At 38.3% G+C, this 23452-nt stretch overlaps 2 protein-coding genes across 2 annotated transcripts; both read left to right on the forward strand.

The window, feature by feature from the left end:
• Window positions 1-521: 521 nt before the first annotated feature.
• lrrcc1 (leucine rich repeat and coiled-coil centrosomal protein 1) lies at window positions 522-13465 on the forward strand (the record flags this gene model as incomplete). The annotated part of the gene is made up of 19 exons (XM_079243776.1): window positions 522-565; window positions 1271-1476; window positions 1634-1699; window positions 1793-1960; window positions 4087-4253; window positions 4543-4776; window positions 5319-5515; window positions 6170-6344; window positions 6948-7096; window positions 8022-8226; window positions 8754-8893; window positions 9326-9527; window positions 9992-10177; window positions 10394-10568; window positions 10992-11155; window positions 11558-11766; window positions 12065-12202; window positions 12667-12802; window positions 13349-13465. The coding sequence occupies 19 exons, from the start codon at window positions 522-524 to the stop codon at window positions 13463-13465; spliced, it is 3078 nt and encodes a 1025-aa protein (XP_079099902.1).
• An 823-nt stretch (window positions 13466-14288) lies between these two features.
• Window positions 14289-22091, forward strand: e2f5 (E2F transcription factor 5; the record flags this gene model as incomplete). Its single annotated transcript, XM_079243979.1, has 8 exons — window positions 14289-14417; window positions 15294-15403; window positions 15609-15766; window positions 16203-16315; window positions 16900-17221; window positions 20370-20504; window positions 20759-20797; window positions 22015-22091. 8 exons carry the CDS (start codon window positions 14289-14291, stop codon window positions 22089-22091), a joined length of 1083 nt encoding a protein of 360 aa, XP_079100105.1.
• Window positions 22092-23452: the final 1361 nt, after the last annotated feature.

Raw genomic sequence — 23452 nt, forward strand, 5'->3', positions numbered from 1 at the left:
GGGACTACTTTACATATGTTTCTGAAAACTGACCTAAGTAACCATGGGAACTTCAGTGGGCGGAGACCTTCAACCTTTCCGGAAGGAACACTCAACTACGTCATACAAACAGGAAGTGCAATTTAAGAGCGGCTAGTTTAACTCGACGCATCTAAACAAAATAAGTTACTTTTAGTTGCTGGTGTTTAGTTGTCAAAAACGAAGTGTAAAAGAGTTTTTGGCTGTTACAGCACTTAAAGCTCCTGTTGATGAAGGTTTCGCTGTTACTTAGCCGTCCTTGAGCTTATTCGGTAGGACCTACACTTTGACTTAGTTGCTAAGTAGCAGCTAAACAGTTGGAGTTTATGGTTTCAGGAAGTTTTTAGCTCATGTTGTGAATTGTAACAAAAACAGTCGGAGTTTATGGTTTCCAGGAAGTTTTTATCTCATGTTGTGAAATGTAACAGGAGCGAGTTGTTGCTCGTAGCTAAAGTTGATGTAAAACGGACGGGAAAACACCACAAACAGCTGCCAACGTCGTTATGGGAGAAAAGGAGCTCAGCCTTGTTGACAAGAATTTAACAAGGTAGTTTCTAATCACACATCTCTGTCGTTTGGGTTTAAATTGCGATTTAACATTTGCAAAACGTTGAATGAATTACATAAGGTATAGAGAGCATTTAAAGGTGGATGGTGATCAACTTTTACATAGATACATTGTTGTATTATGCAACTTTTTGTTCACAACTAAAAAGAAATCTTAATCTTCCGCTATCAATGTTAACATGAACACCTTTACCTGATCACCAGTAGATTTTGCATCAGAATAATTATTGTAAACAAGTTTTTAACATTGTGACAGTTATCCAGATTTGTGTCAGCTGATTCATTTTCACTAATTTTGCTTATTGATTGTTGGGTTTGTTTAAGTTTTAATGTTTAAAATAACAGAAAATGTGGTACATGCTGAAATGTGCTGATTGTAAATTTTACTTGTTCATAGCGAATAAGTTTTCAATTTTCCCTTGTGATTAAAGTATTTTTCATGCAGTTAATTTAACTGAATAAAAAAAATGTATTGCCTTGCCAGCGTTATGTCTCCTTTATCTTGGATTTAAACTTTATATTTCTGATTTTAAAGGCATTTATTCAACCAAATAGTATAATTATTTTATGGATGCAAAGTTATAAACTGAAATGGTCATTAGTACAATTTGTCATACAGAGAAAATGCTTGTTTGTGCTAGTTTTACCCTCTGCATTGATTCTTAATGTGTTCCTTCCTCTGTAGTTTGGCAGACATTCCCCTGTCTCCCAGTGTCACGTCTCTTAGTCTCCACTGCAATCACATCCCAAGGATTGAGGGTTTAACTTCAGCTTGGCACTTGCGGCACTTAGACCTTTCGTCCAATCGCATTTCTAAGATTGAGGGTCTGAGTTCCCTCACATCCCTGAGGACTTTGAATTTATCGTGCAACTTAATCACCAAGGTTGAAGGTAAGTCTTAGTCAACATTTTACTTAGACAATAAATGTTTTGGCTCTGCACAAGTTATGTAGGTAATAATTCTTTGTTACATTGTCTTGTGTTTGCTGTCACTGTTCTGTGAGCAGTGAAATCACTCAGTTGTTATTGTCCTCCTGCTTTACATCAGGACTGAATGGCCTTGTAAACCTAACAAGATTAAACTTGTCCTACAATCAGATAAATAACCTTACCGGTGAGTCACACACTGTGTTGTCACCCCCCCAAAATGGGGAGTCTAACAAGGTACTAATATTTCAGTGATGTTTGTTCCTTATCTCCTCATTAGGCCTGTTATATCTACATGGCACAGAGTACAAACTGAAACACCTCAGTCTCCATGGCAACCTGCTAGACAGCATTGATCATTTCCTGCAGTGCCTGCTGGGATTACAAGGTTTAAGAGATGTCACTTTAAGCCAGGATGGTGGAGACAACCCCATTTGTGGTTCACCAGGTAGGAGAGGAAAGACTCCTGTTGTTGTGTGTTATAAAATAAACACAGTGATGTAACAATTTAACATGCACTTACATGTGTCCGTAGAGATATTGAAATGAATGCTGTTCTGGCGTCAGTGGTTACCAATTTTCTACAATTTGACCAGCTCAAGACAGACTTTAAGCTTTTTTTTTATTGTGTTATGAGAAACACTAATTCAGAAACCACCAACAGTGTACCTGCAGGACCGTGTCTTTCCTGAACCAATGGGGTCAACCAGACACTTAGTTTCTCATAATATGTCAAACATCATGCTGCCCATTTTCTCTTTTTAAATACAGTTATAACAAGGATTTTGATTGAATTAACTAAATATTGATGCATCAAAAATTGAAATGTCTCTGACTAGGTGCACAAAAAATGCTCATTACACAGAAAAAATGGAATTAAGAAGCGTTATGTATGTTTTAGATTATGTCATCATTTAATACTGCAGTTGATTTCTGCAAGTCAAGTTTATTTATATAGCACAATTCAACAACAGGGTGATTCAAAGTGCTTTAGAGACAATAAAACGAAAAAATAGAAGCATAATTTTAAAGTAAAAACAAGAAAGCAAGGGAAAATAATTAACATTAAATAAACAAACATGCAGTTTTGGAATTGAAATGTCATCAATGAAACTTTGAATAAAAAGTACTTAAATGCAGCTGAGAACTGGAGGGTCTATAACCTTGATTTAAATAGTGTTTCAGCTGATCTGAGGCTTTCTGGAAGTTTGTTCCAGATATGAAGAGCACAGGAGCTGAATGCAGCTTACAAAAAGTATAGAGTATATTTAATGTGAAGTCTGATTTTTTTTCTTTCCCTTTCAGAGAGGTAAAAAAAAATTTTTTTATGAGTACTTTTTTATGTCTCAATTTGCATCAGAATATTGCCAGCAATGTTTTTAGATTACGTTTAAATTGTTATTGCTTGGTGTAAATGTCGGTTAAATTTAATAGGCATCTACATAGAATACAATAAGCTGCATAGTTAATTGCCTGAACTGTGGATCACAACATAAAGAGCAAACAGATTATATGCTGCAGGAAAGATGTAATGAAAAAGAGAGGAGCGGTACAATCAGAAATTATTTTTACATTATAAATTAAAGTTAAACGTGAAAGATCCAACATGACTTTTTTTATTATTGTATTTGAAATATTTGCAGAAAATTTCTCCCAAAAACGTGTCTAACATACCCAGAGATGTTTTGTAAGCTATCATGTGTGATAGACCAACACCAAGAGGGTTATATGTGGTAAATGTGCCTACAAAATTGGTTAAAAGTTTATTGACTTATCAGTTAGTCAACTTGCATCTCAGTGAAAAGGACTATTACTGTGCAAAAGTGACAAAATTTGTGTATTTAGTTTGCTGCATCAGCAAACATTGCCATCTGGCGTTTCACCACTTGTATAAAAAGCTCGATACGACAAATTTTCAGATGAGTAATTGAGAATTTCATTCATAAATTGGCCATGAGAATGAGATGCTTTATATAGCTAGACATTTTCCTGTCTTTGTTTTTGGTAGTTCCAACAAAACCTGAGAGTTGTACTTCTGTGTGCTTTACTGTATAATTATACCTCAGTAAAAGTCTGTCACATTCAGGTTGACAATCTGTAGCAGTAATAACTGATCTTTTCTGTCTTTTTTTCCATCTCATGGCCTTATATCTTTGTTATTTGGATTGACGTTGGTATTAACGCTAATAAAGCTTTGCTTTGTTCATATTATCTGTGTCTTCCTGTTCACAATTCATTCAATACAGTAAATGGTTAAAAAAGAAGTCCCTTTAATCTGAAAACAAAAAGTGTACTTTTCTCCCTTTTCTAATGCTTTATATTTTAATGTGAATGTATACGTATGGGTGTGTGTGTGTGTGTGTGTGTGTGTGTGAATATATATATATATATATATAATATATACATGTATATGTAGATAGATAGATATATATGTAAAAGGGATAATTTTTTTAATGTAATTTCTGGATTTTATGCAACATGATAACCATAACACCTGCTGATAATGACATTCAGTCACACAGCTTCCACTTTGTCAGGTTTTTCTAATTCATATTTATTCATGTTCTTCTGCAGGTTACTGGGAGGTTGTCATGGAGTCACTGCCACAGATCTCAGTTTTGGATGGCCTGGATCGCCTAAGGCATCCATCATCTCCAGGTATAAGCAGTCTCTGTGACATTCCTGGCCTGGAAGACTATGTGGAGTTCCTGCTTTCCTCTGATACAAGTCACAATGAAGCGGTGAGGTGTTTTTTTTTTTTTTTTTTTTTTTTTTTTTTTATCAGTATCATTACATTAAAGTTTATGTACAGTAAATGATTCATTTCCTGAATGTCTTAGGGGCTGCATTTCATTAAAGCTTCTTTCCAGTTTCATATGATGCTGGATATGGGCTCCCTGTTAAATATGTCTTTCTTAACTGAATTAATTGTCTCTCCCCCTCGAGTTAAAAAAAATCCCTTAAAACATCAGCCCTTTACTGCTTCCTTATATAAACTTAAAATGTTACTAATATAACATTTAATTTCAGGGTAAAGGTGTTGTCACGACACCCCGTATTGACCAGGTGCTCACCCAGTTTCGTGAACAGATTGCCTCCAAAGCAGCCACAGATCCAGCCACACAGTCACTGAAAGAGCCAGTCGCCCAACTTGTTAGTCAGAGGGCCCACCCTGTTGGTTTCACCGAGGCTGATCCAGCAGAGCCCATTAATGAAGAACGCATCAGGAAGCTGGAGCACCAGGTGTCTCAGCTCATCCAGCAGGTGCAACTTTAACCATACTGCTCATATATCTCATCTTATGTCTTCAATAGATGGCAGGTGACTGAATTGTCATATTAAAGCGGTTTCTCTGCTAGTGAAAATGTTTTTTGACTTTCAACTCTACGTAAAATTTTACATTCTTGTCTATTAAATGATGTCATCACAGAGACCAGTGATCAGCTCCATTTAAAAAAAAAACAAAAAAGACCAGTATCATGAATATTAGTTTTCATTGACATGGTCTGACTCTCACAAATCTCTGATCTCATTAATCAGTCTGGGGTTATGAGATGGCCAAAGTCCACACAGATGCTAATCATCTAACCTACATGACAGCCAAGCAGACCTACACAACTGCAGTTAACCACTACTTAACTGACGGTCGTCTTGATTTAAATAAGATTATTTTGGCACCAAACTTTTTGGTATTTGTATTATTATTCTTTCTTTTCATCCCAGTAACTTTTGTAAGTGTCAGAAGTCATTAAAAACATCCTGCACATTTGCATTTATTCTTACACAGTGTTGATACTTTTGCTCAGGCTCCTGCTGGTGAAAAATCAAAAAGCCCCACACATTATGTGAAGTTACACAAAGCCAAGAGGGACACAGATCGCACGTCAGAGAGTGAGTGTGACAGTGGGAAAGAAAACAAGATACGCACTAGGATTCCCAAACATCACAGCATCATGACATCGAGCACGACCACTCAGGAGACGAAGAGCACAAGATCAGAAAGGTAAATCTGGGCAATAACCATGTCTCAGCTGCTGGTTTACTGTTGAAAATATATATCCTTTTCCTTTTTGTTTGCATTTGTACAGTTTTGTTATAACTACCGTCCTGAAGGGGCCTCAAACTCTTCTGAAATTTTAAAACTTTGTCTTAAACTGAAGAACAGAGTCAGGGACCAAACCCTGTAGGTAGTGAAAATACCCAGATGCATTAATGTAGTTACTGATATAGTTTGCATCAATATAATCAAATACATTGTGCAGCAGAGGTTATTGTCATCTTCCTCATGCATCGGCTTGATATCATCAGGTATGTTAATCATAGAAAAGCAGAAGAGGGTTGAGAGACTTTTTTCCTGTCATGTGATCTCTGTCACTCCTGGGATTTAAGACCCCATTTATACGGTCTATTCTCTCATCTTACTTTATCACCACTAATGACATGTGCTTCAGCTTCAGTAATTCAGTGTAAGCAAAGACACACTGCCTTGTCACAAACAAGATGAGCTCCAAATTCCATTTTTGTTGTCCAAACTTTGCTTACCTGTAAAAGGAAGTCTTCTGCCTTTGGCCTTTATTTAGCCTGATGTTTTCCTGCGTTCTCTTGAATTAAAAATGAATTTCAACGGTCGTGTAATACACTTTTTTTTTATTTACAGTGAACAGGTGAATTATAAACCGAAGACTTCAAAGTCTGCCGTGGGACCCAAGAGGAAGACTTGTGGTGCGGGGGCTGTAGAAGCAACAAGGCAAAGAAGGAACGCACCTTTAAGAGCACCTAAGACCTCGGGCGATGTCAAAGCCCAGTTCACTCAGGAACAGGAAACCTACAGGGTACAACTGGACAGTTCACCTGCAGGCTGAATAGCAGCTTCATTTTTTATTGAGTGAATGTTTTCTCAAAGTGGTTATGTCTCCATTGAATTATTGGGGAACAAAAGTAAAGTTCTATCCAGTTCACCTATGAATTTCCAGTTAAAGAAATTCACATATTTTATTTAGTAAAGATGTTTTACACTTATCTTTTGCGCACACCGAAGGACTGCAAAATAATGGACCTGTAAGATAATTTGACCTCTTGCCTTCTTTATTTTTCCTGAAGTCTCTTGTCACTCCTTTCCTGTGTCCATGTCTTCTCATCTTCACCACATCTGACCATTTTGTCCAAGATTTTCACCAAACAAAAGAGGAGGTAACCAGGTAGCAGGAGCAAGTAATTGGAAAACAATCTCACAGGATGTCACTCCTTTCTCAACATGTGACATGGTGTGATGTTCTTTCACATTCTGCTAATGAGTCACAAGTTGTAATGTTTTAGACAGTCTGTATGATTTTATTCTGGCCCCCTTTGCACCTCACTCAGTGTCTATATGTATATATACGTGCGTGTGTCTATGTGTATATAATGTATACTTTTCTATGTGTGCTGTGTGGTAGACAATTGTAGAAGAACGTGATCAGGAAATGGAGAGACGTTGGAAAGCAGAACAAGCTTTGAGGAAGCTGACGGAGGAGATGAAGTTTCTTCAAACAAAAGTCAGTGAGGAAAAAGACCTTCAGAGTCTGGCTTTGCACACCACAGACAGGTAAAGAGGAAGCGCAGGTGAACATGTATGGACAATGCACATAAGTTTCTAAATGAAACAAAAAATTTATGCAGAAAAAGTGTGTTTGAACTTGCCTTTGCTGATTTTAGCCGTCAGCTGTGTGATGGATCCTCTTCTGTTTTACCAGTTTAGTCTTTTGTACCGACTCTCCTGAGACGAAATCCCACTGCCTGAGTATCAGTACTACTATCACAGTTTATCTCTGTGTGCCAAAGCCTCTAATGAAAGCACACATTTAGGCTGTTACCCCATAACCGTCAAGTAAGCCTGTAATTGTCTGTGATTAAAATGGGCTAATTACCATAAGGCTCTTTACTCTACACACACATCAAGATAACAGCTTATATTTAAATTTCAGATGTCCGAATTATCCATAATTTGACGTGTTTGTTTTTTCCTGTTCTTACAGAGTGATATTGTGTTTGCAGATTGTACAGATAGATCACCAGGTGCAACTGAGCCGTGCATGTATTTGTTTTGCACATTTCTACTTAGATAAATCAGCATTATGCTGTAATTAAGGTCCGGTGATGTGCAGATTTCAGCAATATTACACACATCAGTCTTAACTGTCACTATCTAATGATGGCAAACACGACTGATGGTGTCGAGGCCTGCTCTTCAGGAGACGGATTATAGAGAGGTGACTCATCACGGGAGATTTGAAAAGCATCTACTGCGAATCAAGTGCTGCTACTGCTTGGCTGTTTTTTTTTTTTTTGTCATGAGTATTTTTGTTTTGTTTTCTTTTTCCTTGGTTTAATTTTTTTTTATATTGTCAGAATGCCATTTATATTTTCATCTATGTCAAATTTAAAAAATGTTGTGTTGTCACAGTATTTGAATGATGATGCCTGCTTCTGTTGGTTTTACATGCTCACAGCACATTGTTCTTCCCCTCCAGGCTGAAAGAGATGTTGCTGAAAGAGCGATCAGGGCGCTCTGAGCTGCAGACGCGTGTTGAGGAGCTGGAGGGGCGGTGTCAGTCCCTAACCCAGAAGCTGGAGCAGGCCCGCAGCAGTGAAGATGAACGCAAGACTGCATTGCGTAGACTGGAAGAAAGCATCTCCCATGGTGACGCACTCAGGGCTTGCCAGCAGGCTGAAGAGGTACTGAAGCAGTTTTTTTTTTGTTTGTTTGTTTTTTTTAACAATGCATCAGTTGAACAAATAGTGTCCACCATATTCAGTCTGGTGATTCCTTTTAGTTGTTAACATACATTTTGTGTGAGAAAACCAAGTTGGGTTTTCTTTTTTCTTTTCTACACATATTTGTCAGAATATTTCCTCTACACCTGGCTCTTACTGAAGTCCACCTGTTGGGGGTCCTTATACAGAGCAAATATATATATAATATATGTATATATATATATATATATATATATATATATATTAGATAGATATAGATATATATATATATATATTAGATAGATATAGATATATATATATATATATCTATATATAGATATAGATAGATATATATATATATAGATATAGATAGATATATATATATATATAGATATAGATATAGATATATATATATAGATATAGATATATATGTATAGAGAGAGAGGCTTGGTTCTGCAGGGAGGGTTGTTCCAACTCCAACAGACTGCTACAAAACATGCTTACCACAGATGAAGCGGTACCAGGAGCTGGAGAACAAGGCAGCAGCACTGAAGAGAGAGCTGGACATCCAGAGAGCCTCAGTGCGCCAGCACAAAGACAAACTGCAGCAGCTGCATGAACTTCTGGCATCCAGAGAACAAGAGCACAGGTACACCTGAAGAGACCTTTCTTGATATCAGGGTCACCCCGTTTTTCAAGCCTGTTGGAACCAGATCTCTCAGAGAGCAGTGATGTTTTAAATGTGCTACAATGTTTGAGGTTTCATGAAGGACTTATTAAAAATCTGTTTTTAAAATGAATAATAAAAAAAAGACTTTAGAATTGTTTTTGTTTTGTGTGAGGAATCTAAACTTTGTGATTTTTTTAATAACAATGCACAACATAACATATTTATTTTTTCTCAAATCATAACCGGTCGTCATTTTAAGCCAAGTTATAAGGAGATGTGTTGTCTGATTGTAACCTATTAGTATTAAGTTTGGTGATGGCTTCTTGTAAAACAGAATATTCTTTTCCTACTCAAAACAAAATAGCTATGTGTGCAGGTTAATGTTCATTATATGATTCCCTATTTCCACAGAAAACAACTGGAGTTGCGGTTACAACCTGGTGGAGCAGATTTCCGTGAGGCAGTGTTGAAGGAGGTTGCGTCAGCAGAGCAGAGACACAGCCAGAGGGAAGCAGAGTTGCAGGAAAAACTGTCAGAAAGCAGGAAGCAGTACGCCGCTCTAGAAGACGAATTTCGCATGGCATTAACCATTGAGGCTTCTCGTTTCTCTGAGGTCTGCGAAGATTAACACGCCATCCAAATAGCCTGTAATCATTGTAATGTTGTCCTCACTTTTAGATTGTTTTCTCTGAGCAGACCAGCTGATGGGTGATTACGCTGTACAATACAAAATATAATTATTGAACTGACACTGACCTCAATTATGAGCTTGGCTGTGAAAACTGAGATTGGATAAGCGTTACTAAGCTCAGAGCAGAATTTGAAGCAGTTTTCACTCTCATTAAACATAAGCACAACTTCTAATCTTATTCTTGATTGCCACCACTTGCACACTCCTTCACTGATGTTAACCAAAGTCTTCACCTTCAAGAAAGTCTGAACTAGAAGTAGATGGTCCTTTTAAAGGCTTGCAATACATAAGATAAAGCTGATCACGACCTTGGCAAATCAGTTAAAGCTTTGGCCAAGGTTTTTTGCTTTCACTGACACTCACAACTCTTTATTTTTCCTCTGCAGGTGAAGGAAGTGTGTGATCACATGACAGCAGAACTGGTAGAGCTCAAGGCAGCCCTCACTCAGTCCCAGCAAAGGGAAAGGAAATCAGGCTGTCTGGTGCAGGAGCTCACGGCGATGGTCAAAGAACAGAAGAGCCGCATCTCTGAGCTCATCAAAGCCAAAAAAGAGGCTGTCACTGATCTCAAGGTGTGAAGCTTTACATTAACAACTTTTTAATAAAAACTTTTCCATTTAGAAATGATTTGTAAGACAAACAGGGTAGCATCAGCTGGTTACATCTTAAAATTTGTTCACTCTGAGCAAGTCAGAGAATGGCTAATATCTGACTGCTTCCTTAAAATCTGTCAGGCCTGAGAGTTGGCTGTTGATCATTAATACGGTTTCTGTATGTCCCGTCGCCAGAGCCGTCTGCATTCTTTAGAAGCAGAGGTAGAGCAGGACCGTCGCATAGGACTGCAGCTGGAGATGCTGAAGAAAGACAAGGCAAGGTTGTTGTCTCAGCTAACAGCTCAGGAGTCGGTTATAGACGGCCTCAGGGCTGAGAGGAGGATCTGGGGCCAGGAGCTCGCTCAGCAAGGTGGGAGAAATCCAGGAGGACACTTGCTATGCACTTTGAGTCAGCACTGTAGTGCAGTATTAGTTGTTTATTGGCAGTCTTGTGTGTACTACATTAGCCTGTGTATTCCTAGTAAAATTTGGGAGGAACGTACTGTAGAGCCAGTATGACAAAGCAGTGATTAACTTTACTATTTGTGGTTAGATATTATTTGATTTGGATGCAGGAACTTCTGCCATCCAGTGGTTATTTGGGATGCACATGTTCTTACAGAGCCAAGAAAAGCTAAGCTCATTTAGTTTCAAGCACATCACTTATTACTTTAGCACGTGCATCTATTTACTGTATTAAAATTCTGAGAATTGATATAAAGATGATCGAATATAAGAAAACAAACAAGGAATACGATATCTGTTCATGATTGTTTATGTATTTCTTTACCAGGTGCATCACTAGCCCAGGATCGTGGACGTCTGGAGGCCAGGATAGAGGTGCTGACTACTGACCTGGAGACTCAGAAGAAACAAAATGCACGGGACCATGATGCCCTCAAAATCAAAGCCAAAATCATAGATGACCAGACTGAGACTATTCGTAAACTCAAAGAGGTATCTTGATACCCGTTTTGTTCTACAGTGATTACAGCATGTGTACTTTCAGATTGACTCAAATTGGCCTAAACAATTAGTGCCTGCTCCATTTTATCGGGAGGTAATAAAAGAAGCTAAGGAAGAAGAAGGTACAGTCAAATGTATCCAGATAGCTTAAAAGACAAAAGTAGATCAAAATATGAAGGATGAAAGTTGGTGTTAACCTTTTAAACTCTATTTAAAAGGTCATATTGCCACCTACTAAGTAGATTAAAACATTGAATTTGATTAATTTATTCCCATTATGTGGTCCTATATTGGGACATGGGTGGTACATTTTCTACAATTATGGCTTAACTTAGTTGTGGAAATATACTGACTGGGAGTTCTCCAAACATCCTCTAACTTCCTGCTGTTTAGACCTTGCAGGAGCGGGGCGATCAGATCCGTAGGCTGAAGGATGAGGCTGTCCAGGCCCAGAAGAAGTTCCAGCAGCAGCTGGAGGAGGAAACAGTCCAACAAGCAGAGCTGAAGGAACGGCTGGAGCTTATTAGTCTACGCAAAGAGGAGTTAAAACAGCACCTAGAAGACAAGGAGGCTGAGCTTCAGGAGGTCAGAGGAGCTTATAGGTAAGGGGCTACATACATACTAGAACTATGTACACAGAAAAATATTTTCTATGGTATTGTGTGTGTCTGATAATGTGTTAAAAGCAAAGTAAGACAAGAACAAAAAATTCCTGAGTAAAATATTGAATGCAAATAAAACAAAATACATTGAATTGCAAATATTAAAGCCTTTTATCCAGTTGAAAATGTGTCAGTGAGATTTCCTATTAGTTTCTGAATATTCATTTTGCAAATAGTGGTATCCTTGTTGCATTTTTTTAAGCTAGGTTTTTTCTGTTCTTTCTGTCTCCTCTGTTAGTGATTCAAGTAAGAAGTGGCAGGAGAAGGCCGATCTGCTCACTCGACTGGAGAGCCAAGTGAAGCGTATGAAGGAGAATTTTGATTCTAAGGAGCGCCTGCTGCTGGAAGAAAGAGATAAAGCAACAGAAGCACACAAGTAAAATTAGCTAAAACCAAATCCTGTTGACTGGATGTGACCTTATAAACAGCTTAAAATAATTTACAGTTTAATTTTAATCAGAATTTAATTAATAAGTAACAGTTATTTTTTGTCTAATGTAATCAGTAACAGTAGGAGTTTGAAATGTTTTAAATCTTTGTTTTATCTTTCCCTGCCTGCTGACAGCTGCAGTCATTAATTTATGTTAATTTTCAAATTCAAACAATCTTTTCCATTTCCATTCAGACAACTTCTTTATATCACAACAGAAATGCTTTGCGGCACCTCATGACCATTTTTTAAAAATCTAAATTACAGTAAGGTTTCTGTGATATTTTATATTTTTATTTATTTATATAAATGGCAACACATCCTGAAAGATGAATATGTTTACTTTTTTGGAGGCAGTCTTTACATCATGTGACATGTTATATATGTTTTACTTGTGGTTTGTCTTGCAGAGCTGCAGTGGAGAAGTTGCACTGTGTGGATGATGCTTTTCGTCGACAACTGGAATCTGTCCAGGCTGCGCACCAAGCCGAGTTGTTGCAGCTGGCAAATGAAAAACAAAAAAAGATAGAACAAGCTAATCAGAAGGTAAATTATAAACAACGGTCATGTAAAATGGGTCTTTCTCCTTTATTGAGAGAAGAAGAGCATCTGTGTGCCTCTGTATTCATATGTTATAAATGTAAACACAAAGCAATGTTTCATTGGACAGTTCACAAAGGTGCTGTAATGAAAGTGCTGCAAGGTGTATGTGCTTAAAGAGAGGCAGCCACACAAGCATTTCATGCACAGCTTTTGTGGTTTTTGACATTGTGAGATTCATTATTCATTATGGATGACAGGAAAGAGAAACTAACTCCATGTTGGCATTCCACACCTTGCAACAGATCTTAAATATTACAAAGACTAGATAAATACATAAATGTAAGAAGTGTAAAAAGTTCATGCAAATTCTAAAGTCAGAGCCTCTTCTTACTTCAGATTAATATATTTATTTGCATCTCATCCCATTAAAATTCTGTCAACAAAAGCTTTTATTTCGGTGACTTTTCAGTGTGAAATTTTTGCTTGATGCACTTTAATGAAGCTGAACTATGTGCTTCTTACAGCTGTGCTTGTCTCTTTGTACTTCAGGTATTTGAAGTTGAGGAAGAGATGCGTCAGCTCCTAGAAGAAACAGAAGCTAACAAGAGAATCATGGAGGAAAAAATGAAACGTCTCACTAGTGTTCTGAAAGACTTTAACACATGAAGGATGGATTCCTGTTCATGTGAAGCACTTCTGAATTTTGATATACTTTTCAAATACAAATGTATGTTTGTAATATTGTAGTCTATTTTTTGTTCTTTAGTATGATTTGCACAATAAATATTTCAGATAACTATAAAGGTAACTATTTTTTTCAAAAATACAAATATATAGAATTGTAAGTATCTTATTTAAGTAAGAATTTTGATTGTTTTTTTTTTTTGTTTTTTTTTTTTTACCACTTTATATAGCACTCTTGTACCAAAATAGAACTCCAGCAAAGTACCGGTAGCTTATTGCAGTCTTGATTAATTCAAATTTAGCACTTTTTTCTGACACGTCAACTTTTCATGCTGTGAATATTGAGATTTAAGTCAAAAGGTTTATAGTAATGCTTTGAAATGATGATTTCTGAAGAAAGGCTTCAGGGTAAGAGAAATTATGATTGTTGTTTATATTAAAATAATTTTAGCTTTTGCCTTTTTAATGACTTAAAATAAAAAAAATCTTTTTATTATTAATTAATTTCACTGCGAACTGTAAATTATTTCACATTCCACATACTTTCATTTATTCAGATTTCTTAGCATCGACTGATTGGTCAGTCAAACGCAGAATGGGCGTGGCTTAGTAGGAAGGGAGATTAGGTTCTTGGCACGGGCAGGACAAGGGTTGCCATGGCAACTGTAACCTAACCTAACGTCCGTTCATTTAAAAAGGCCACAGGTACTACGGTGGTCCCGTCCCACCGAGATATCTGTTAAATTTAGGTCGCTAAATTTAGCGAAGTGAAAGAAAGAACTGAGCGCTTTTTCTTAGGACGGAGATGGAGTTTGAAACGACGGAGACTGTGCGCTCAACGCCGAGTCGCCACGAAAAAAGTTTGGGGCTTCTCACGATGAAGTTTGTCAGTCTGCTCCAAAAAGCTGAGGATGGCGTCCTTGATTTGAAAGTGGTCAGTGATCTGGAGGAGGAATTCAGTCTTTTTCTTTGTATGGAAGACTGTTTTACAGCACTATTTAGTTCCGCCGTCTTCACAGCAGATGTTGTTAACAAAGGGTTGTCAGTCACAAGCGTCGCCAGACAGGTGCATAGATGTATTTAACAGGTGGACGAGCCAGCCGCCATTAATTGTCCTTGTTTGAGGATCCAGTTAAGATTTAAAGGAAGTGAGAAATAATTCTCACAAAGGTGTTCACAAAATGTATTTAGCACATAGCAAGTTAAACAAGTTGATGTTGAACGGAGACGATAAAATATTGTGAAGCATAAATCTTCCCTTTCTCAACCTTTTAATCACAACGACACCCTGAAACAGTTTTGTGACTTAATTTCACCAGATGTCTGTCTAATAGCCAGGACAAATACCACCTGTAGTTATTGTTTCATTTGTTGTGTTAAAAGGCTGTATGTAAAATAAGCCAATATTTGAAGTGTGACTAAAGTTAAGAAGAGCCAGACCTTGTCTTAGAAACCTGTTTGTCCTCGTAAGCTGTATCAAGACGGAGATTGTTTTTATTTAGATTATTTAAAATGTCTTGGACATTCAGTTTAATAACCCAGGATAACCCTAGCTACAGTATATGGATTTATTTCCCATGAATGGACGTTTTCCCTCTCTTTCTGTGCGCCAAAGCTGGTAATGGTTAAACTCACCCTCATCCTCTGCATACCATACTCCTCTGCCAAGAAATGTGATTTCCTCTGTGCATCTTAATAAGTCAAATCCTTATTTTTATTTATTTGCATTGCATTAGTCTGTATACTGGTCTTGTTTCTTAAACTGTTACTGAGTTAGACCCTTTACAGTCATCTCTTTCTAAATGAACAGGCTGCAGACAGCTTGGCAGTGAAGCAGAAGAGGAGGATTTATGACATCACTAATGTACTGGAAGGTGTGGGGTTGATCGAGAAGAAAAACAAGAACATAATCCAATGGAGGTTTGACAACATCAACACCATTTAAGATAGCTGAATAAGAGTTCTGATACGTGTAATTGGCTGCAGAATCTGTGGAAATGCATGTGAAATGGCATCCATATTTTAGCCTGTGCTTATATAGATTTAAAGACCTTTTGATATTTAGAACAAATATTCACCAGCAACCAAATGGCATCCTCTGATCTGTTGCCTTAATTATGTTCAGGGGGCACAGCACAAGTGGCCAAACGCAGGAGATGCTGGAGCAGATTGCAGTATTAAAGACTCAAATATCAGAGCTAGATGCCCAAGAGAAAGCGCTTGATGACCAGAAGGCCTGGCTGCAGGAGAATATTAAGCACATCAACCATGATCCCATTATCAGTGCATATCCTTTTATGTCATGCTCTCTATTTTAGATGGTCTTGTAAGAGTAATGTTTGTTGTGTACCTCTATTCTTGTCTACAGTAGCTGGAAAATATCATGAAAGTATCTTTAACATTTCATAAAACCTTTTCAGTAAAGTTGATAGCTTCATATTTGTTTTCACTTGGTAACATGTCCTGTTACCATGTTTTCACTAGTCCTCCCAAGGCATCTTTTTTTCCTTTTAGAAAAAGGAAATTCCTGCTTGATCCTTTCAGGATTGTTTGCTTATTGAACAGAGAAAAGCTGTAAAGGAAGGCTATAATTGCTGTTGTCAGTCAGTGAAACGGCAGCCAGGTTAATCCTAACTCGCACAATGCTTGAATGCCTTGTTTTTCCAGTTTATTGTCTTGATTTTGTTCCTTGAGCTAATCCTATTTCCTTAATACCTCTCCACATATAAATTTGTGACACTTGAGGACATCTGCGGTGCTTTCAGTGGAGAAACACTCTTAGCTGTTGTAGCTCCTGCTGGAACCCAGTTGGAGGTGCCACTTCCTGAAATGGTAATCTGCCTTATTGATTTGAATGTGTTTACCATTGTATTTTGTCTTGCACTAATGATAATATTCACCAAACATTTACTATATCTATGCCAGAGTAGAGGCATGCTGTCTTGTAAAGTCTTAACAGAAAATGAATGGCAGGCCTCGCAGTGCTGCACAAGATTCTCAGGACTCCTGTCTCTGCTATAGTGCTGCCTGAGTTTGTTTTCAGATAGCATGACAGGGTTCTTTGTTTTACTGCAGCATTGCTGTGTATTACCAGCTCTTCCTGACAAGCAAATGTAAATTCAGATCTATGTTTACCATTTTCTGCTAATTCAAAGGACAACAATGTGACTGCCTTGAACTTAGTGTCTGCTCCTAATTTTCTGGCCTCTATTTTCTGGAATCCATGTGCCCCGTCCCCCACCGACTTTTTTTTTTTTCTTGACATTCGATAATGATAAAGATGTGCTAATGCCTTGAGTTGGTCACTAAAGGAACTGCTTTGACATGGTATAGTTATGAGATCTGTTATGTATGTAACCATGTTGATAAAAGTTGGTTTAATAAACTAAGATTATTCATATGCTGCTGGTTCTCAGGGCAAGGGTGGCCAAAAGTACCAAGTGAACCTGCGGAGCCACTCAGCTCCCATCCAAGTCATGCTCATCAACAGAGACTCAGGCTCCAGAGTACCTGTGGTCTTTCCTGTACCACCCACTGATGACATCTGTCCAACGTTAACTCCACCCAGCACCCCTGCCAACCTTCAGAAGTTTCCCCTCTCAGTCTCTTTGAGATCTACTTCCAACACCACCTCCTCCGACTGCAGCCAGGACTCGGTCTGCTCAGACCACAAGATGGTGCTATCAGACCACAACGAAGTGCTGACACCATCGTCCACTCCTGGAGATGTGCAGATGGGTAAGGCTGATGCATCTGATTAATCTAATGAATGAATGAATGAATGTGTCTAGAAGGCCGTTATGGTTATTTGTTTACTGCTGTCATATTGTACAAAAACAGTAAAAGCTTAGATTGAATAAAGAGAAATAAACTAAAATTTCTGTAACTTTACAAGCTTATTTGTTTGAAAGGCAAAAATAAACTGTGTTTAAGCTAGTACACAGGTTAATTTTTTAATTTACTTTATTGAACATTGATGAAAGGAGTGTTGATTCTGTTATTTTCATAATTATCACACTGATGTGTTGCTTCCTACAAAAATTCAAGGCAGACTTTGCTTTTTTTCCCCTCCATTTACAACATGTGATAAATAGGAAAATATTACCAAGATGACAGTGTTTCCAATTTGTGATTGTTCATAGCAGGAGGATTTATGCCTGACATTAAATGTCTTGTGCTGCGGTTTGATTGCCATATCTGGTGATTCTATAATTGAAATTATGGACTAAGACGAGTCATTTTGAAACTATTTGGTAATCAGCAACGCTCAAGCCATTGTATCCACATTTTGATTAATATGCAATATTTGGGTTCAGCGCCATCATCCAGGCTTATAATGTTACAAACCTGAAGTGTCTACAGAGTAAAATTATTACCACCCCCTCTATGGTTGAATTTTTAGAGGTTAAATCATACTAGGAAGAGGAAAATTTAATAAAACAATATGCCTGCAGCGTAATGAACACAACCACAAACAAATGTGGAGATGCTTGTGGTATAAAACGGACAGTGTTTGATTATCACTGAAGAGTTGTTGTTCCGCATATGACTCTGGAATATCAAATACCAGAGCATCTTAACATGCTAGGACAAGAAAAGTTTAAAAGAAGAAACTACTCATCTTTCACGTTTTTTAATATTTTATCTTGAAACTAAAGTAAAAGCTCTCTGTCAGTCATAATAGCACCACTTTTTCAGCAACGTGACTGAACCAAAACCCAGTGGGCCGGTATTTTAAAGCAGAAAACTTAGCATGGACGTTGGCTCTACAGTAACTTTGAGCACAGCCACCCTAATTCAGTTAATATAGTTTGTTTTCCTTCCCTGAAATGATCTGTTCAGCTTTATTGGCATCTCTGTGTATGAGAACCCTCTCAATGGCAGCTTCTGTGATCAATATGATTTAGGGTTTTTAGTCTGTCCATAAAGGCTGTCTGATGATGTCATTGAATTAAGTTTATTGGCCTGACTGCATCTGCAAAAATGACTGGCTATTCATAAAAGAACTATGTAAAGTTTCCTTCTACAACAACTTCAGTGGATGAAAAGTAAAAATATACTTCAATCGGATTTTCATCTAACAGATTTATTTGTGAGAGATTATTTTGCCACAGTAGTTTTTTTTTTTTTTTTTTTCTGATAAAGCCAGCATGGATAGAAAACTTACTAAAAGTAACACCAGCGTTGCAGTAGATACTGTGAAGAAGCCTCTTATTTACAGATCACCCATAGGCCACATTAACTAGTTTTGCATCTTTCATGTTGTAACATATCAGATGGATCAGATTTTCCACAGTTTGTTTGACAGAAAAACTGCTTTAATACTCTGAATGTAGTTAACTTGAAGGTGGAGAACTTGGTTTTGGGCTAATTGTAATTTGAAGTGAAACTGGGTTATGACAAGTCAAGACAATGTCAAAATGAAACTCAGGCAGACTTCAGTTCCAGGAAAGAAATGAGGAATTTGCACAACAGCAGCATTAACGTTATTTATCAGATTACTTGAACTATTACACAATATAATGTTGGAAACAATGACTAATGGCACAAAGTGGGAAATTTAGCATTTTAAGTCTGGATATGTTTTTTAATCCATTAAAGCCAGATAAAAATAAGTAGAATTTCCTGGTCAGACTGAATGATCTTGTGGACTGCATGTGCAAAACGTCATCATCATCATCATCTCTTGACTCTACTGCATGATCGACCCCTTCCAGTTTGCCTACCTACCAAATCACGGCACTGGGGACACCATATCCTCCGCTCTACACCAGAGTCTTGCACACCTGAAGAAGAACAATATTCATGTGTGCATACTGTTCCTGGACTTCATTTCAGCTTCTAATACCATCATCTGTCAGCACCTGGTAGACAAACTGGGACCCCAGGACATGAGCACTCCCCTGTGGAACTGGCTGCTTGGCTTCCTCACTGGCAGACAAATTCAATGTGGGTCAGACAGAACACTTCCAGCACAGGCTCCCCTCAGGGCTGCATCCTGAGTCCTCTGCTTTTCACGCTGATGATGCATGACTGTGCCCCCAGATATTCCAGAACCCACATTCACAGATGACACAACAGTGGTGGGCCTCATCAGGGATAATAAAACCTTGCCTACAAGGAGCAACTGGTGGGCTGGTGCAGAGACCACAGTTTGATCCTGAATGCCGAAAAAACTAAAGAGATCATTGTTGATTCAGGGAGAACCAGCCAAACCCCGCCCCACTTATCATCAACAACACGGCCATGGAGGTGGTCAGCAGCAAGAAGTTCCTAGGAGGGCACTTCACAGACGATCTCACCTACTCTGTGAACACGGCATCTCTGGTCAAGAGGGCACAGCGACGTATGTACTTCCTGCAGAGGAAGACAAGAGCCCAACTGCCCCACTGTGCTCGGGAAAGCTGCATGTCTCAGGCTGGAACCGTTTACAGCGACTCCTCGCACCCCCATCATAGTTTGGTCTGTTTACTCTCCTGGCCTTTGGAAAAAGGTTGTGCAGCATTCTGGTCAGGACTACCCGCTTCTGCAATAGCTTGGTCCCACAGACCTCCAGACTGCAAAATACTTAACTTTTTTTTTTTTTTTTGACTGATTTTAACAGTGCTTAATAAAGTCTCTGCACCTTATTGTTATCATCTGCACTTAATCCACCTTCATGTTTGTAAACTGTAAACCTGCATCATATTTTGCTTTGTAGATACCTGGTGTGTAGAAAATGACAGTCAAAACCAGTTTAACTAGCAGTGTGCTGTAACTTATTGACCATATGAGACAAATATGAGAGTGGTATGAGTGTTTCTGATGTGCAACTTCAAACACTATTTTTTCATTCCAGGACACTGAGCCAACTAAATGTCCTTGTTTCATCTCATTGCACCTGCAGAGTGTCATCGTCAGCTAGCAGCAGCATTGGAGCAGCATCAAATGGACCTGGTGGGCCCAGAGTTTCAGTCTGTGCTGGATGTTAGCAGCCTGCTGAAGCTCAATACTGCTATAGAGGCCAAGGATGACAGAGAGGGTGAGATGCAGTGAAGTGAAAACAAACCAAGTTCATTCTGTAATTGTACCCAGCAGGGAAACCCAGAGGCGGTCTGGTGTTTGCTTCACATTTCTTTCAGTTTTGATTCTGTGCAGGCCTTGAGCTCCCAGCTTGCTTTTGTTTAGAGTTTAAATTTCAATAAGACACGGGACTGAGAGAAAATGGCAGAACTATGCACAGATGTTTTAGGATGCACCATTTTCAACAAAAACATCTTTTAAATTTTCTTTTAGAAGCCATCGACCTGATGGATGAGTTAATGTCTGCAGATGGTAAGCATCATAAAATTGCACTTCTGACTCCATAGTTTTCTGTATTTATTGTCTAACATATTTCAACGGCAAAAAAAATGTGTTCTCCTGTATTATTTGCTTGAAAGTTTCCATTGTGATTCTTCACTCATGGCTGTAGACAAGAGTGTACTTTGTTCCAAACACATACAACCGGGATGTTGTTGGACAGGGGTACATTTGTAAATAAACTGTCCTATGAACTGCACCTCCATCCATCCATCCATCCATTTTCTGCTGCTTATTCAAAATTGGGTTGGGTTGGGCGGGGGACTGCTAAAGCAGACAAGCCCAGACTTCTCTCCTCGTGCCTCGTGCCCTCGTTTACCAGTTTGTCTTGGAAATCCTGAGGCGTTCCCACACCGGCTAAGAGATGTAATCCCCCCACCATGTCTTAAGTCTTCCCTGGGGTCTCCTCCCAGAAGGACGTGCCCGGACCACCTCACCAGGAAGACATCCAGGAAGTATCCTAACCAGATGCCCGAACCATCTCATCTGGCTCCTCTTGATGTGGAGGAGCAGCGGATCTACTCTGAACCCCTCCTGGATGACCAAGCTTCCCACCTTATCTCTAAGGAAGAGTCCAGCCACCCTGTGGAGAAAACTCATTCCAGCCGTTTGTTATTCGCGATCTTGTTCTTTCGGCCACTACCCACAGCTCATGACCATAGATCAACCAGTAAATCAAGAGCTTCGCCTTTTGGTCCAGCTACTTCTTCACCATGAAAGACCAATATAGAGTCTACGTTTCTCCAGACGCCACGCTGATCCACACGTCAGTCTCATGCTCAGTCCTTTCCTCACTCATGAACAAGACCCCAAGATAGTTGAGCTCCTCCGCTTGGGGCAGGAACTCACTCCTGACCTGGACAGGTAATCCAGCCTTTTCCAGCTGAGGACCATGGTCTCCTTCTCATCCATTATCTCGTCCATAAAATTAATGAACAGCACTTTTTTTTAACAGCAAAGTACCAGTTATTGCAACAAGAGTAAATGTTGTGGGTGATTGTGCTCCCCAAGGCTGCCCTTCTGGAAGATCTGGAACTGCAGTAGATGATTGAAAAGAGTTTGTATCTCTTTACTTGAAGCCAAAACCATACTTGAAAATCTGTGTGAGTGAGAGTGAGAGTGAGAGAGAGAGAGAGAGAGAGAAGAAACATATTCCCAGTATACTCATTGATCTCTTTCTCCACTTACAGATATGGACTACAGCTTCAACCTGGATGACAGTGAAGGTGTGTGCGACTTGTTTGATATGCAGATCTTCAATTACTGATGACTCACAGCTGCCAGATTAGAAATGACTGACAGGCAGTTTTTTTTTGCATCTCAAAAAGCATTCAGAATTACATTTTCCCCATTTAGTCATTGCACCTCTAAAATTTTCTTTTAAAAAAAGAAACGAGACGAAGAGTGAGAAGTAACCCCTGTGCCTCAAACAATGTAAACATTTAGTTTACTACACTGGCTTACTGCCATCAAAACAGAATACCTGAATGCCCATGAGGTTATTACGTGACCACAAGTCATGCGCCATTTGAGATTTTAATGGTTTCCTGAGTAAATATCTAAGATGCTAGACATGAGACGTGACTAGCAGAAGTAAGAGACTAATTCTCCAGCCTGACGTTGTTATTATGAGCTTCAGTATTTATATTTGTTTTCCACGTCTAGTGGAAAGCCTGAGACTTAAACCTCTGTTGATGAGCTTTGGGTCTGTGGCAGGGCTTTTCTGCAGCTGATGTGTACAATAACTTGTAATTATTCAGTATTGTCTTTGTTTTTTTTCTTTTCTTTTCAAAGCAGGGTTAATGATTTTGTTAGAAGTATGATAGTCCTCACAGGAAAACCATACACACTGGTTTTATAGTTGTATTTCACAGAGATTTTGTTTAACGAGCAAATGTTCCGGTCATGTTTTGATACTTTGTTCAAGAAAAAATACTAGAAAGTTTTATTTTCTAAATTATTGATGCTGCCATTCATATACTGTATACTGTTGTGCATTTGCGTAGTTTTGTTTTTTTTTTTACTTGGAAAAACATGAGTATCTAACTGAATCTGAGTTTACTGCTTTAATTGTTATTTAAATAATTCCATTTGCATATTTTTATTTTTTCCAATTATTAGAAAATCCATTTTTTGTTACACATTGTCAACATTTTTTCCAATAAAACTCATTTCAACTTACATTTTCTTTAAAAAAAAAAAAAAAAAAAAAGAAAGAAAAGGAAAAAACAAATCAGCAGTTTACTTATAATAATAAATATAAAAACAAGGGCTTGTTTGGTAGTTGTTAGACCATACAGATGGCAAAGTTTATCGCACATTCTCCAGCAACTCTAACCCGTCTTGAAGTGTTTTCTTCTCTATTGGCTCAGTGAATTGTTTTGCAGTCATTGTACCAGATGGTTACTGTCAGTCAGATGGTTTCCACATGAGAGCACACCAGCCAGAACACGGCCTGCTGTGTCAAGCATGGGTTGATATGTATCTGCTGGGATATCAAAATAAAAATCTGGTCAATAAAAAGTGTAAACTTTACACCAAATTAGTGAAGAATTAATGTCAACTGTCTACACACATTTTTAAGTATCTTAACAGCAAATGTTGGATCACAAGTTATTTGTAAAATTT

The sequence above is a fragment of the Telmatherina bonti genome, assembly GCF_933228915.1.
Source record: "Telmatherina bonti genome assembly, chromosome: 7".
NCBI classification, from domain to species: Eukaryota; Metazoa; Chordata; class Actinopteri; order Atheriniformes; family Telmatherinidae; genus Telmatherina; species Telmatherina bonti.